The sequence below is a fragment of the Danio rerio genome, chromosome 2 (assembly GCF_049306965.1).
Source record: "Danio rerio strain Tuebingen ecotype United States chromosome 2, GRCz12tu, whole genome shotgun sequence".
Classification (NCBI taxonomy): Eukaryota; Metazoa; Chordata; class Actinopteri; order Cypriniformes; family Danionidae; genus Danio; species Danio rerio.
The window spans coordinates 14,049,380-14,062,122 of NC_133177.1; the positions used below are offsets into that span (position 1 = coordinate 14,049,380).

Below are 12,743 nucleotides of genomic sequence, written 5' to 3' on the forward strand. Positions count from 1 at the left end.
TTAAAATTCCACTTCTCTAGGAAATGCATCACAATGCAAAATTTTTTTCACCATAGAATTTTATTATTATTATTATTATTATTTATTTTTATTTTTTTTTTAATGATCGCGGCTTCTGGTTCACCAGAACTTTAGGCATGAATAGCTAGAGTGTCAAAATACAACATTCAATTTTCTAAAACAATATTTGTGTATCTTGAAAATAATATATATATATATATATATATATATATATATATATATATATATATATATATATATATATATATATATATTGTTATTAATAACTCTGTCTTCATTTACCATTTATAATTTCTTTAGAATATAGACTTTAATTGTCTTATTTTATTGTCTATTTACGAAGCAAAAAATAGTCCTCACTTTCGATTAGGTCACAAAACTGCATGATGTGTTAATATATCTTTCAATTCAATTCATCTTTATTTATATAGTGCTTTTACAATTAAGATTGTGTCAAAGCAGCTTAACATGGAAATTCTAGTAAAATGAAACTGCACCAGTAGTTTCAAAGTTGAAGTTTAGTTTAGTTTAGTTCAGTGTAGTTTTATTTTCACTGCTAAAAGTCCAGACACTGAATAGCAAATCCACTGATGTGCAGCTCCATGAGTCCTAAACCAAGCAAGACTTTTGATTACCTGATACAAATTGTTAATTTATCAGATCAATAATGACAAACACTGAAAATATAGATAAGACATGTAAGACCTAGCCAAGGCACTTCTAATATTACTCATGTAATTTTCAAGCCTATCAAGCAGAATGTTGTGATCAATTTTATGGAATGCAGCACTGAGGTCCAATAACTCAGAGAAAAATGCAAACATGATGGGACAATAGAAGCAGATCTCTCATAACCATTAGCAGTGCTGTTTTAGTGCCATGAAATGCTCTAAATCCAGGTTGGAATTTTACACTAAGATTGTTTCTCTGTAGGGAGGAATATAGTTGAATAGACATGACTTTTTGTAGTATATTTGATAGAAAATACATGCTAGAAATAGTTCTATAATTAAGAATAGAGGCTTGAATGGTAGGTAGTTTAAAAGTTTTAGGCTCATAAGGTGGAGTGTTATTATTGTCATTATAAGCCTATTTATTGACAAGCTCATGACAGTATAAATCAAAACTTGATTAAAATTGTGCTGTGGATTATTTTTCCGTAGTTATCCAAGCTAACCGAAACATATGTCCACAGAGTCATCCAATAACCAGAAGCTCATGTTGGAATACGAGAAATATCAGGAGCTACAACTGAAGCTTCATAATGTTCAGCAGGAATATGAGCAGCAGCTGCACAGCATGGAGGAGAGTAAAACCCAAGCCTTGGAGGATATGATGCAGTCTTATGAGGCTAAGATGGAGGAGAAGATGATTTTGGTGAACCAGGTAAGTAATGTTATGTCATTACAAACCAGTATAACTATATAGTATAGTTTACAGCAGTGGTTCTCAAACTGTGTTTCTTTTAGTGGTACGCGGAGTGAGGGAAAATAATAATAATAACAACATGTATATGTACCCACCGGCGTAGATTTAGCATGGACTGAGGGGACGCCTCTCCACCAGTACACCTCAGCTATTGAAATGTCCCCACCAACATTTTAATTCTCTTTAAAAAAAATAAAAATAAATTTGCACTGTTAGTATTAACCTAGACATGCAAAAATGTTAAATCTCGTCTCTCCTCGAGTCGCACCTCCCCCAAACACATATGAACATTGTGATTGGCTGAGCCTTTCCCTGCTGTCATGTAAGAGGCTGCCTGTATCTGCGTTCAGCTGTAGCAGCAGCAGCGCCTAACTGCAGGATAATTTCCCATCCAAGAAAGGTGTGTAAGGTCTGTGACATGCGAGTGAGGATGATGGCAGCAAAAAAGGACATAAGGAGCCTTTTTCAACGAAAAGTGTGTCACATAAACTCAAGTTCGAAAATGATTAAGTCCGTGATAATGCCGCTAATGTTCGTGTTTTTTTTCCCCAATTTAACGCACAGTCTGTCCATATAGCAGGCTGATATAATCTGTGAATATTAGAAATGCTTCGTTTGCACTATGGCTAAAACAAATGGATGTCTTTATTAAACTCTCTCTTTATCTGTTAATAAACACTCTTTTAACATTACACTATCAGGCCTGTAGCCAGCTTATTGAAAGGAGGGGTTATTTTTCTGAAAAACTTAACCTTGTCACGTTTTAGCGTGATCAAAACAATAACAAAAACGGGAACAAATGATAGCGGATTCATGTGCAGATTTAATATTAAATAGTGCGGTAACAGTGAACAAAAACCAAAATCCAAAGTGCAAAGTAACAACTAAACAACAAAACAAGAAACTAAGACGGATAAACATGAACTAGACTATAAACATGAACTAGACTATAACAATATACAAGGCAAGATCAGTGTTGGGGGCGGAGCAGGAACAAGGGGAGGGATGGGAGGGTCAGACCAGGATAGGTTAGGAACAACAACTAGGAGAAACAGACTTACTGGTTACAAGAAAGACAAACGACGCGATAACAAACTGTGGTGAAATGGTTGTATAAATAGTCCAGATAATCAACGGTAACACAAAACAGATGTGATGACAGGTCAGTGTAGGTGTTCCGGTGTATGCGCGTGGACTGTATAAACTTGTAGTCTTTTGAGCGCTGTAGTGAGTTTTCAGAGTCTGTGAACTACAGCGCCCTCCGGTGGTCACTGACCGTCATGACAGTACCCCCTCTTTAAAGAGCGGCTAGCAGACGGTCCCAGAACCGGGGGGGGTTTGGGGTGGTGTTGGGGGCGGAGCAGGAAGAAGGGGAGAGATGGGAGGGTCAGACCAGGATAGGTTTGTGGGTCAGGCGCCCCAGCAGGAAGCCAGGGTGCAGCCGGTGAATCCGTCCCAAGTAGTGAGACGGACCGCCAGGGAGGGTCGGGAGGGATGACCTATGGATGATCCCGTAGGGGACACAAGGCAGGGGTCTTTAGGAGAGCTGGCTAGAGAGGCAACTGGACAGGAGCCATTGGGACTGGAGGCAGCTGGGCTGGAGCAGGCGGGACTGGAGGCAGCTGGACTGGAGGCAGCTGGGCTGGAGCCGGCGGGACTGGAGGCAGCTGGGCTGGAGCCGGCGGGACTGGAGGCAGCTGGGCTGGAGCCGGCGGGACAGGAGGCAGCTGGACTGGAGCCAGCAGAGCAAGGAACCCGAGCGAGGTCGGCAGAGCAAAGAGCCGGGCTGGAACCGGCAGGGCATGGAGCCAGACTGGGGCCGGCAGGGCAAGACGTCTAGGAGGTGCCGGCAGGGCAAGACGTCTGGATGGCGTTGGTAATGCCAGGAGCCGAGCTGGGGCCGGCAGGGCGAGGAGCCTGGGTGGCGCCAGTAAAGCCAGGAGCCGGACTGGAGCCGTCACTGGCGGGCGCTCTGGGGCTGGAGCCGACACTGGCGGGCGCTCTGGGGCTGGAGCAGACACTGGCGGGCGCTCTGGGGCTGGAGCAGACACTGGCGGGCGCTCTGGGGCTGGAGCAGACACTGGCGGGCGCTCTGGGGCTGGAGCAGACACTGGCGGGCGCTCTGGGGCTGGAGCAGACACTGGCGGGCGCTCTGGGGCTGGAGCCGACACTGGCGGGCGCTCTGGGGCTGGAGCCGACACTGGCGGGCGCTCTGGGGCTGGAGCCGACACTGGCGGGCGCTCTGGGGCTGGAGCCGACACTGGCGGGCGCTCTGGGGCTGGAGCCGACACTGGCGGGCGCTCTGGGGCTGGAGCCGACACTGGCGGGCGCTCTGGGGCTGGAGCCGACACTGGCGGGTGCTCTGGGGTATGGGCAGTCTTCTTCCTGCGCGTCCTCCGTCTGGTCGTCTGAGTACTAGGAGAAGCGTTGTAAACCGGAAGAGGAGCATGCTCTGGGACTGGAACCGACACTGGCGGGCGCTGAGGGACTGGAGCAGACACTGGGGTTTCACAGAGTTCCAGGAGCCTCTTCAGAGGCTCAGAGAAGGGTGGTCTCCGCACAGCCCGACGCGGATAAGTCCGCAACTTCAAAACAGCTCTTTTCCTGCCTCCCGCAGATAGATCCGCTAGCCCCAAGAACAGATTTTGATTACCCCTCAGGCCTCCCTCCTGAGGGTTCTGCTCCACCAGAGTGATTGAGAGAGGTGAGCCAGAAATCAACAGTGCATGTTCCATGAAAAGATAAAGGCTCCACTCTTCCTCATATGTTGGCATCTGGGAGCGGAAGGGTTCTAAAAGTCCTCCCCGAAAAAACATCATTAGCAGTAAATCGCTAAAAGTACTGCTTGGGGCCAGATCCAAAAACTCCTTAATGAAACGTACAACGGAGCGGTTACCCTGCTTTATTCGCACTAGAATATTATCTTCTGAATCCATAGTGATCGCGTCGTTCTGTCACGTTTTAGCGTGATCAAAACAATAACAAAAACGAGAACGAAAGATAGCGGATTCAAGTGCAGATTTAATATTAAATAGTGCAGTAACAGTGAACAAAAACCAAAATCCAAAGTGCAAAGTAACAACTAAACAACAAAACAAGAAACTAAGACAGATAAACATGAACTAGACTATAACAATATACAAGGCGAGATCAGGAACAACAACTAGGAGAAACAGACTTACTGGTTACAAGAAAGACAAACGACGCGATGACAAACTGTGGTGAAATGGTTGTATAAATAGCCCAGATAATCAACGGTAACACAAAACAGATGTGATGACAGGTCAGTGTAGGTGTTCCGGTGTATGCGCGTGGACTGTATAAACTTGTACTCTTTTGGGCGCTGTAGTGAGTTTTCAGAGTCTGTGAACTACAGCGCCCTCCGGAGGTCACTGACCGTCATGACAAACCTTTTTTGTTATTCGCCTGATTTTCTATTTAATTATGAGGGATAAGTATTGCATTTTAATGTAATTTTGAGAACTATTTTTGCTGAATTAACTAGTCGGATGGTTATCATAACCCCACTTTTTGATGTACCAAAAATTGCTTACCATACTACCATACATAATGTTTATTTCCAAATGTGCATTTAAACTGTAAGTTTTATATAAGTTTTATAATTAATGAAAAGTTAGAATAAAGAACAATAAAAATGTACTTCTTTTTAAAATACAATTTATTATCATATCATTACTTTTTTAATCTGTTAAAACTCGAAGCCTACAGGCAAATAACAAACTGACCAGTACATTTAACTCTCCTATCAGAACTTATATATATAAAATAACGAAATTCATTCTTGGGGAAGGGTTTATTCACCTGTGCCCACCAATGTCAAGTGCAAACGCCCTTGATACCGACATCAACTTTCGGTGCTTCAGCTGATATATTCAAATTTGTCTCCCGCTATGGCTCACGCTAAGGTGGAGGAAAAGGTTATGACGCTTGTCATAAAGCACAATATATCAGTGTTTTCAAACAAATAACGTTTATTTCAGGTTTCAGAGACTTAAACACATTTAAGTAGGCTGCCAAAAACACACCAATTGGTTGTGAAAAATAAGCGCTGAACTCTAAGAAGGCGGTTATTTTACACATAAAACGGATGAGTTGCGTTATTCACAATGTAATGAAGTTAAAATATTTAAGCTATTCTTTTTCCACTTTCATCTGGTAACGTTAACGTTTATGTGAACTATCAAGGCATCTGCTCCTGGCAGTGCTCTTCGCCCTTCATAGATCAAATATCATAATTAAGCTGTTAAAATGGCAACTTTTTGAGGATCGTAATATCAGATAACGTTAGTTCACAATATAATTAGGACGTCAATATCTGCAGAAAAGGGTTAAAAGAAAAATTAACGTTATATTCATAATCATCTCCATCGAATACACGGCCGGCCAGACGTGCGAGTCGGTTAAGTCTAGCTGCGGATATGGACCTCAATATAACATCATTTCTGTAACTGTTTAGGCTAACAATAATTTAATAAGTAATATAAATAATTCTCGTTAACTCCCGGCCGCAATCATAACGTTATCTGATCTAGCAACAACACTCCAGCTCTCATCGGGCTGCGCTGTCACGTGATAAACTTTATGCGTCGCCATAGAAACTTTGAAAATAACGGAAACTGCTGGGTTTAGTGGGAGTATTTAAATATTAAGAAGGCCTACATGAAGGTAGATAAACGATGAAAAAGTCAGCAAAACTGCTATCCTGGTTTCAATCTGGGAAGAGAAGTGTTCAGGAGGAGAGTGTATCCAGCACGAAAAAGGAAGGGGAAGAGAGTGAGCTGAGCACAAGTTATAAGAATGTTGGTAACGTCCCCATAGCATCTACCAGCAGCAGCGAACAACACAAAACGGTGAGAATGACTCAAACTACATCAAATTTGGGTTTATTTGGAGCGGGAAAGAGAAAGACCCAAGGCCACAGTGTGTGATATGTGGCAAAGTTCTTAGCAATGCTTCCATGAAACCATCTCATCTTAAACGACATCTTACAACCAAGCATACTGCGCTTAAGGACAAACCTGTGTTTTTTTATTTTATTTTTTTTTTACGAAAACATAAAGAACTTAAGCAGTCAAAAACCACAATTCAATCTAGCAGCACACCTATAGTCAGAGCACAGGAAGCTTCATATCATGCCAGCCTCAGGATCGCCAAAGCAGGTAAACCGCACATAATTGGAGAACAACTGTGTTTACCTTTAGCCAAAGAAATGACACGCATCATGTGTGGAGAGAAAGCTGCCAAAGAGTTAAACTTGATGCCACTTTCGAATGACACTGTGTCACGGAGAATAAAAGACATGGCTGATGATGTTAAGAAGACACTGATTGAGCGTATTAAAAACAGTCAGTATTTTGCTATCCAGCTTGATGAGACTACAGATATTGCTGATTTGGCCAATTTAATGGTTTATGTGAGATATGAATATGATGGTGGAGCTCTGGAGGACTTTATGTTTTGCCAGTCACTTGAAACCCGAACCACAGCAGAGAATATATTTCAAGTACTGGACACATTTATCACAAAGAACAAGTTGGACTGGAAAAAGTGTGTGGTAGTGTGTACAGACGGGGTGAGGGCTATGACAGGTCGTCATAGTGGAGTAGCAGCTCGCATCCGAGAGGTGGCACCTGAGATGCAATGGACCCACTGCAGCATCCATCATGAGGTGCTGGCTGTGAAGAAAATGCCTGATGACCTGAAGTCTGTGCTGGACTCCGCTGTGAAAGCTGTGAACTTCATTAAGGCCAGACAAATGAATGCTCGCTTATTTCATGTGCTCTGTGAGGAGATGGGCAGTGAGCATGTCCAACTCTTGCTTCATACCGAAGTAAGATGGCTTTTAAGAGGAAAGGTGCTTTCAAGGCTTTTTGAATTGCACAAAGATGTCCAGATGTTCGTACAGAACACAAATTTTTTCTTGTCAGACATTTTTGAGGATACTGTGTGGCTCAGTCAGCTGGCATACTTGTCTGACATTTTTTCACGTTTAAACATGCTGAATCCACACACTCTCCATCAATGTATTTGATGTGCAGGACAAAATCAATGCACTACTGAAAAAGTTGGAGTTATTTGAAATCAAAGTCAAGACAGGTGATGTTTCAGCTTTCTCTGCTTTGGAGAGTTTTCTGTCTGACAATGAATTGACACTTGATGATGGAGTCAAGAAGAACATCTTGCACACCTTGTGTCGCTAAGAGAACAGTTCAGTGATTATTTCCCAGTGACGCATGAAGCTAAAGCGAGCAGCTGGATAAGAAACCCTTTCAGCATTGACACCCCTCAAATGGCTTTTGCAAACTTAACTCTTGGTGAGCAGGAGAGTTTGATAGAGTTGTCCTGTGATGAAACATTGAAGGCAGCTTTTCGAAAGCAGACATTGTTAGACTTCTGGATAAAGCAGCACAATGAATACCCTGTGCTTTCGGATAAAGCCATACGCATTCTTCTTCCTTTTGCGACCACATATCTGTGTGAGAAAGGCTTCTCTTCACTTGTTGTCATAAAGACAAAGTACAGAAGCAAGGTGGATGCTGAGCCAAACCTGAGACTGAAGCTGACCTCCATTGACCCAGATATTACCGGACTGTGCTTACAGAGGCATGCACACCCCTCACATTAAGCTCATATACAGTAAGTTGTCAATACCACAGTGTTTTAATTAAGTACATTTGTAATTCCTACTGCTCTATTACTGATTTCTTATCATTATTATATTATCTTATTATTTCTCTCTCTCTCTCTCTCTCTCTCTCTCTCTCTCTCTCTCTCTCTCTCTCTCTCTCTCTCTCTCTCTCTCTCTCTCTCCCTGTGTTTGTGTTGTGCATTGTTTCAGAAAGGTGTCATTGCCCAAGTTTGTACGCAGCAAGAAAGGCTCCAGTTGACATTATTAGCCTATAATAGTTGTTATAGTGTCATTATTACTCACAGCTACACATTAATAGCTTGTGTTAATTTTGTTTAAAAACGTACTATTTATGTTAAGACTTTACATTTAAGTACAGCACTTTTTTTTACTTTTTACTGTATGTAGAGTACAATTATTTAACTTTTAAAAGTACAGCAAATTTTTATTAAACATTTTTATTTACCTGTAAACACAGTGCAGTGTTAATGTTTAAACTTTATATACAATGTTTAAAGTGTAAAACAATAATAAATATTATTAGAAATAATACTGCCTCTTTTTTGTATTGTGTAGAGCCGTAGCTGATTAATTAGGCCTACTACGCTACTCCATATTAATGCTGGTAAGTATGGTGGTACTTGGAGGGACACATATGCTCTGAGGTGGTACTTGGTGTAAAGTTTGTAAGTGTAAGTTTGAGAACCACTGGTTTACAGTATATATATATATATATATATATATATATATATATATATATATATATATATATATATATATATATATATATATATATAAAACAATATATACTGTTAGCCCCCCTGAGTTATTAGACCGCTTGTTTATATTTTACCCAATTTCTTTTCAATGGAGAAAAGATTTTTCCAACACATTTCTAATCATAATAGTTTTAATAACTCATTTATTATAATTCTAACTTCAACTATATATGTATATATATATATATATATATATATATATATATATATATATATATATATATATATATATATATATATATATAAATATGCATGCATGTATGTATATAGGTTATCATGTCTAATTGTTTCAAAATTGCAGTATTTCTTATGTACGTTATGACATGTCCTCTGGTTGGTTTGCATGCCCAGTGTGCTGTGATTGCCAAACTAGTTTAAGTGTGGTTTAGAAACTACCATAACCACAAGTTCCATCTGCTCAGATAATCCTATCAGTTTGTGTCTGATTCAAGCACTGACAATGTTTATAAAAAGAAGGATCATGCTTTGCAACTACAACAGTCATTTTTTTCTGTATTCATCTTATACTTTGCAGAAATTCGTGGTCTTGAAAAATAGTATTTAAAGGCTCCTATTTTGCTCCTATTAATAAGTCTCTAGAATATGTTTGTTTTCAACAGTTTCAGCTCAAAATTCCCATCATATCATTATTATACCCTGCTAAAATGTAAATTTTTGGGGCAGAGGGAATTATTGCTGTTTTTTTGCCTGTACCTTTATATGCAAATGGGCTGAATCCAACACCAACACACATTACAAACACTGGACTATTAGGACAGTTAGTGTTTAACTGGACTTTACTCGTACACACCAACACACATTACTAACACTGGATTATGAGGACAGTTAGTGTTTAACTGGACTAGCTAATAGACAGACAGACAGACAGACAGACAGATGATAGATAGATAGATAGATAGATAGATAGATAGATAGATAGATAGATAGATAGATAGATAGATAGATAGATAGATAGATAGATAGATAGATAGATAGATCAAATAACTGTCTCAAATACATTTATTCAACAAAGCTATAACAAAACAATGTTCATGACAACATTTTTTAAGGGTTCTGCCCCTTAAAGTTCAACCAAAAATAAAAATTGATTTACTCACCATATTGCAACCCTCAATGTACATGACATTCTTCTTTCAGACACATAAAGAGTTATTTAGAATTTTTCTGGGCACTTTCAAGCATCATAATGGTAGTGAATTGTGACCTCTTTTAAACCTTGAAAAAGCACATATATCTGTTGTCAAACTATCCCATACACGTCTGGGAGTGTTAGAGTGGGTTTTTGAATCTGCCAATGTCTGTATGAATGTCTGCTGAGTTTGGGACATCTTCGATATGTTCTTTGATTTGGTAAAGTTCATCTGACTCTGTCGCCAACGCGCAAGTAACAATCGGAGTTTACAACTCATAAAAGAATTTACATTTTCGTTGCAAACATATTGATTCGCTTCAAAAGACATGACATGTATTGGAAAAATTTGATGATGGACAGTTGTACTTTTTTTAACGTTCCAAAAAGGCCCACACATCACATCCTTTATAGTATTTAAGTGCCCCGAGAAAATTCAACATAATTATTAATGTGTTTGTCTGAATGAAGAATGACATTTTAGGATGGCATAAGGGTAAATAAATTGTGGGCTAATTTTTATTTTTGGATGAACTAACCCTTTAGAGGTACTGAAGATGCAGTTAATAGTATTTTGCACTTGATTCTGAAGCGCTTTGATAATCCTAAAGCTTATGCTCGGCTGCTTTTTTTTTTTTTATTTATTTTAGTTATATTGCAAATAATGCCTTGGATAAATTAGATATAATTAGATGTGGAAAGTGAATTATGCATAGGAAAATATTTAATACTCTTAAATATTATAATAGGTAACCTGTGGACTATGACTATGTAAATGCAGGCCACTTTATGCATGACACCTCCCAGTGACCAACTCACAAGATAATCCAATCACAATGCTGGAGTTGAAAGGTGACATCCTTTCAATCCCGCCTTCCAGTGACATTATTGAAGGGGTGGTCCACTATGATATCATGTTTTACACTTTAGTTGATGTGTAATGTAGCTGTGTGAACATAAACAACATCTCTGAATGTAAAAAGTTCAATGCAAAGGGAGACCTTGGGTTTTACAGAGTTAGCTTAGCGAAGCCTACAATGAACAAATTTTAGGGACTACAAAAAATACTTACGTCCCCTGTGAGATCACAAAGGTTCGTTACTGCGCATTCAAACTAAGCAGGTAAGGGCCGTGGCCAGAGGCGCTGTAACGTTATAGCAAAGATGAAGCTAAAATACGTTTAAACACAGCAGTTTCCACAGAGCTTCGTCTGTTTCTTGATTTGGGCTTCCAAAGGACATGACACAAAGACAGAAGTGCTTACTGTTCAATATGAATTATGTTCCAGAGAATTATAAAATACACAGCAAGCATGGTTTGACAAAACATCTTCCAGAATCTCTCCCAATTCAGTGCTGGATTCGGCTAAAATCTCCTTAAAGCAGAAGCTGTGAGCTACAACCAGTAAGTGTTTTTATTAGTTTAAATTGATCATGACATGTACAGTGTCTAGCCTTAAGGGTATGCTGTAGCAACGATGTAAACAATGCGAAATGCTGCTTTGCAGGCAAACGATTTAGCTACAAATTCATATTTATCAGTCAAACTATTGTAAACACACACACACACACTTCACCAGCACGTTTGTTTCTCTTATGTGTGTGTGCGCGCATCTGCATTGATTGTCTTCAGGCAGCTTTTCCATGCGTTTAGATCTCAGATAATGAAGTCACAAAAGATATGTGGATGATTCATATTACTTGCACCTGCATATTCCGGATACACGTGAAAGACGTCATGTAATGCATTTAGTTAAAAAATACAGCTTAGCTTACCTGACTCGTGGTAGCAGCAGAATAATAAATCAAGGCTCACACAGGTATCTTGTGCTTTATTCTTCTGTCACAATATATTGCAAAAAATAACTTAATCCGAGCTTCAGAGAAAAACAAAATGAAAGTCCCGCGCACATGCGCTTGTTACAGAAAGTTCACACATTCACTCACACACACACAACATTTACACCACACACACACATAGACGCAAACGCAAATGCTCTTAAAGGAGGCGCACCCCATTTTCACTCATTACAAACACTTGTCAGATTTTATTTTAGAGCAGGCAGGAGGTTGACTGATTGTTAACACAGCAGAAAAGCTTGTGCTTTTACGGGCGTGATGTGGAGCCAATCCACGAATAGCAGCACATTATGACGATAACCAATCAGAGTCACTTAAGGGCGGGCCTTTCAGAGGAACTAGAAAATATGACAGTCGTTTTCATGTTAGCTGAGTAGCTGTGTATTATCAAAGTGAGATATATGAAAAAATAACACGATTTCCTTCAAGTGAAACATGAGCACACATTGCTTTGCATCTTATAAACACAACCAAGCCTTAACATTACATTCTGGACCACCCCTTTAAAGACATTCTCTCAAACAAAAGGAGAGAAGGTTCAGTTCAGTGTGGTTCAGAAGTGTGATTCAGTTCAAAGCAAGAGTGGTGCAGAAGCGTGGTAGTAACAACATGTGGTATCGAGAGTGGTGTGAGAACTTTTGCTGCGTGTTCCAGCAACGATTTGGTAATTGGATTCACAGTGCTTTTTCCAAGGCGTGTGAAACCATAGCTTCAAGACCACCACCACCAAAAAATTTGCGTGTCCCAGATTTCCAGGAACTCTAACTTCAAGGAAAAAACGACAGCTTGTCCCAGACATCGAACCACCTCCTCCAGAAATCTCAATTTCTGTGTGTTACAGAATATGCAGATTTCTA

General features: G+C 40.0%; 1 protein-coding gene across 6 annotated transcripts in view; it reads left to right on the top strand.

Moving 5' to 3' along the window:
- Positions 1-12,743, top strand: part of cfap57 (cilia and flagella associated protein 57) — a 328,197-nt gene that overhangs the window by 155,383 nt on the left and 160,071 nt on the right. For 5 of the 6 annotated variants that reach the window (XM_073923815.1, XM_073923822.1, XM_073923828.1 and 2 more), the window contains exon 14: positions 1,217-1,407. In XM_073923815.1, the coding sequence (XP_073779916.1) occupies positions 1,217-1,407 (191 nt within the window). Of the gene's footprint in view, positions 1-1,216; positions 1,408-1,490; positions 2,146-12,743 lie in introns of those variants that run through there. The other variant, XM_073923844.1, reaches the window with a different exon arrangement.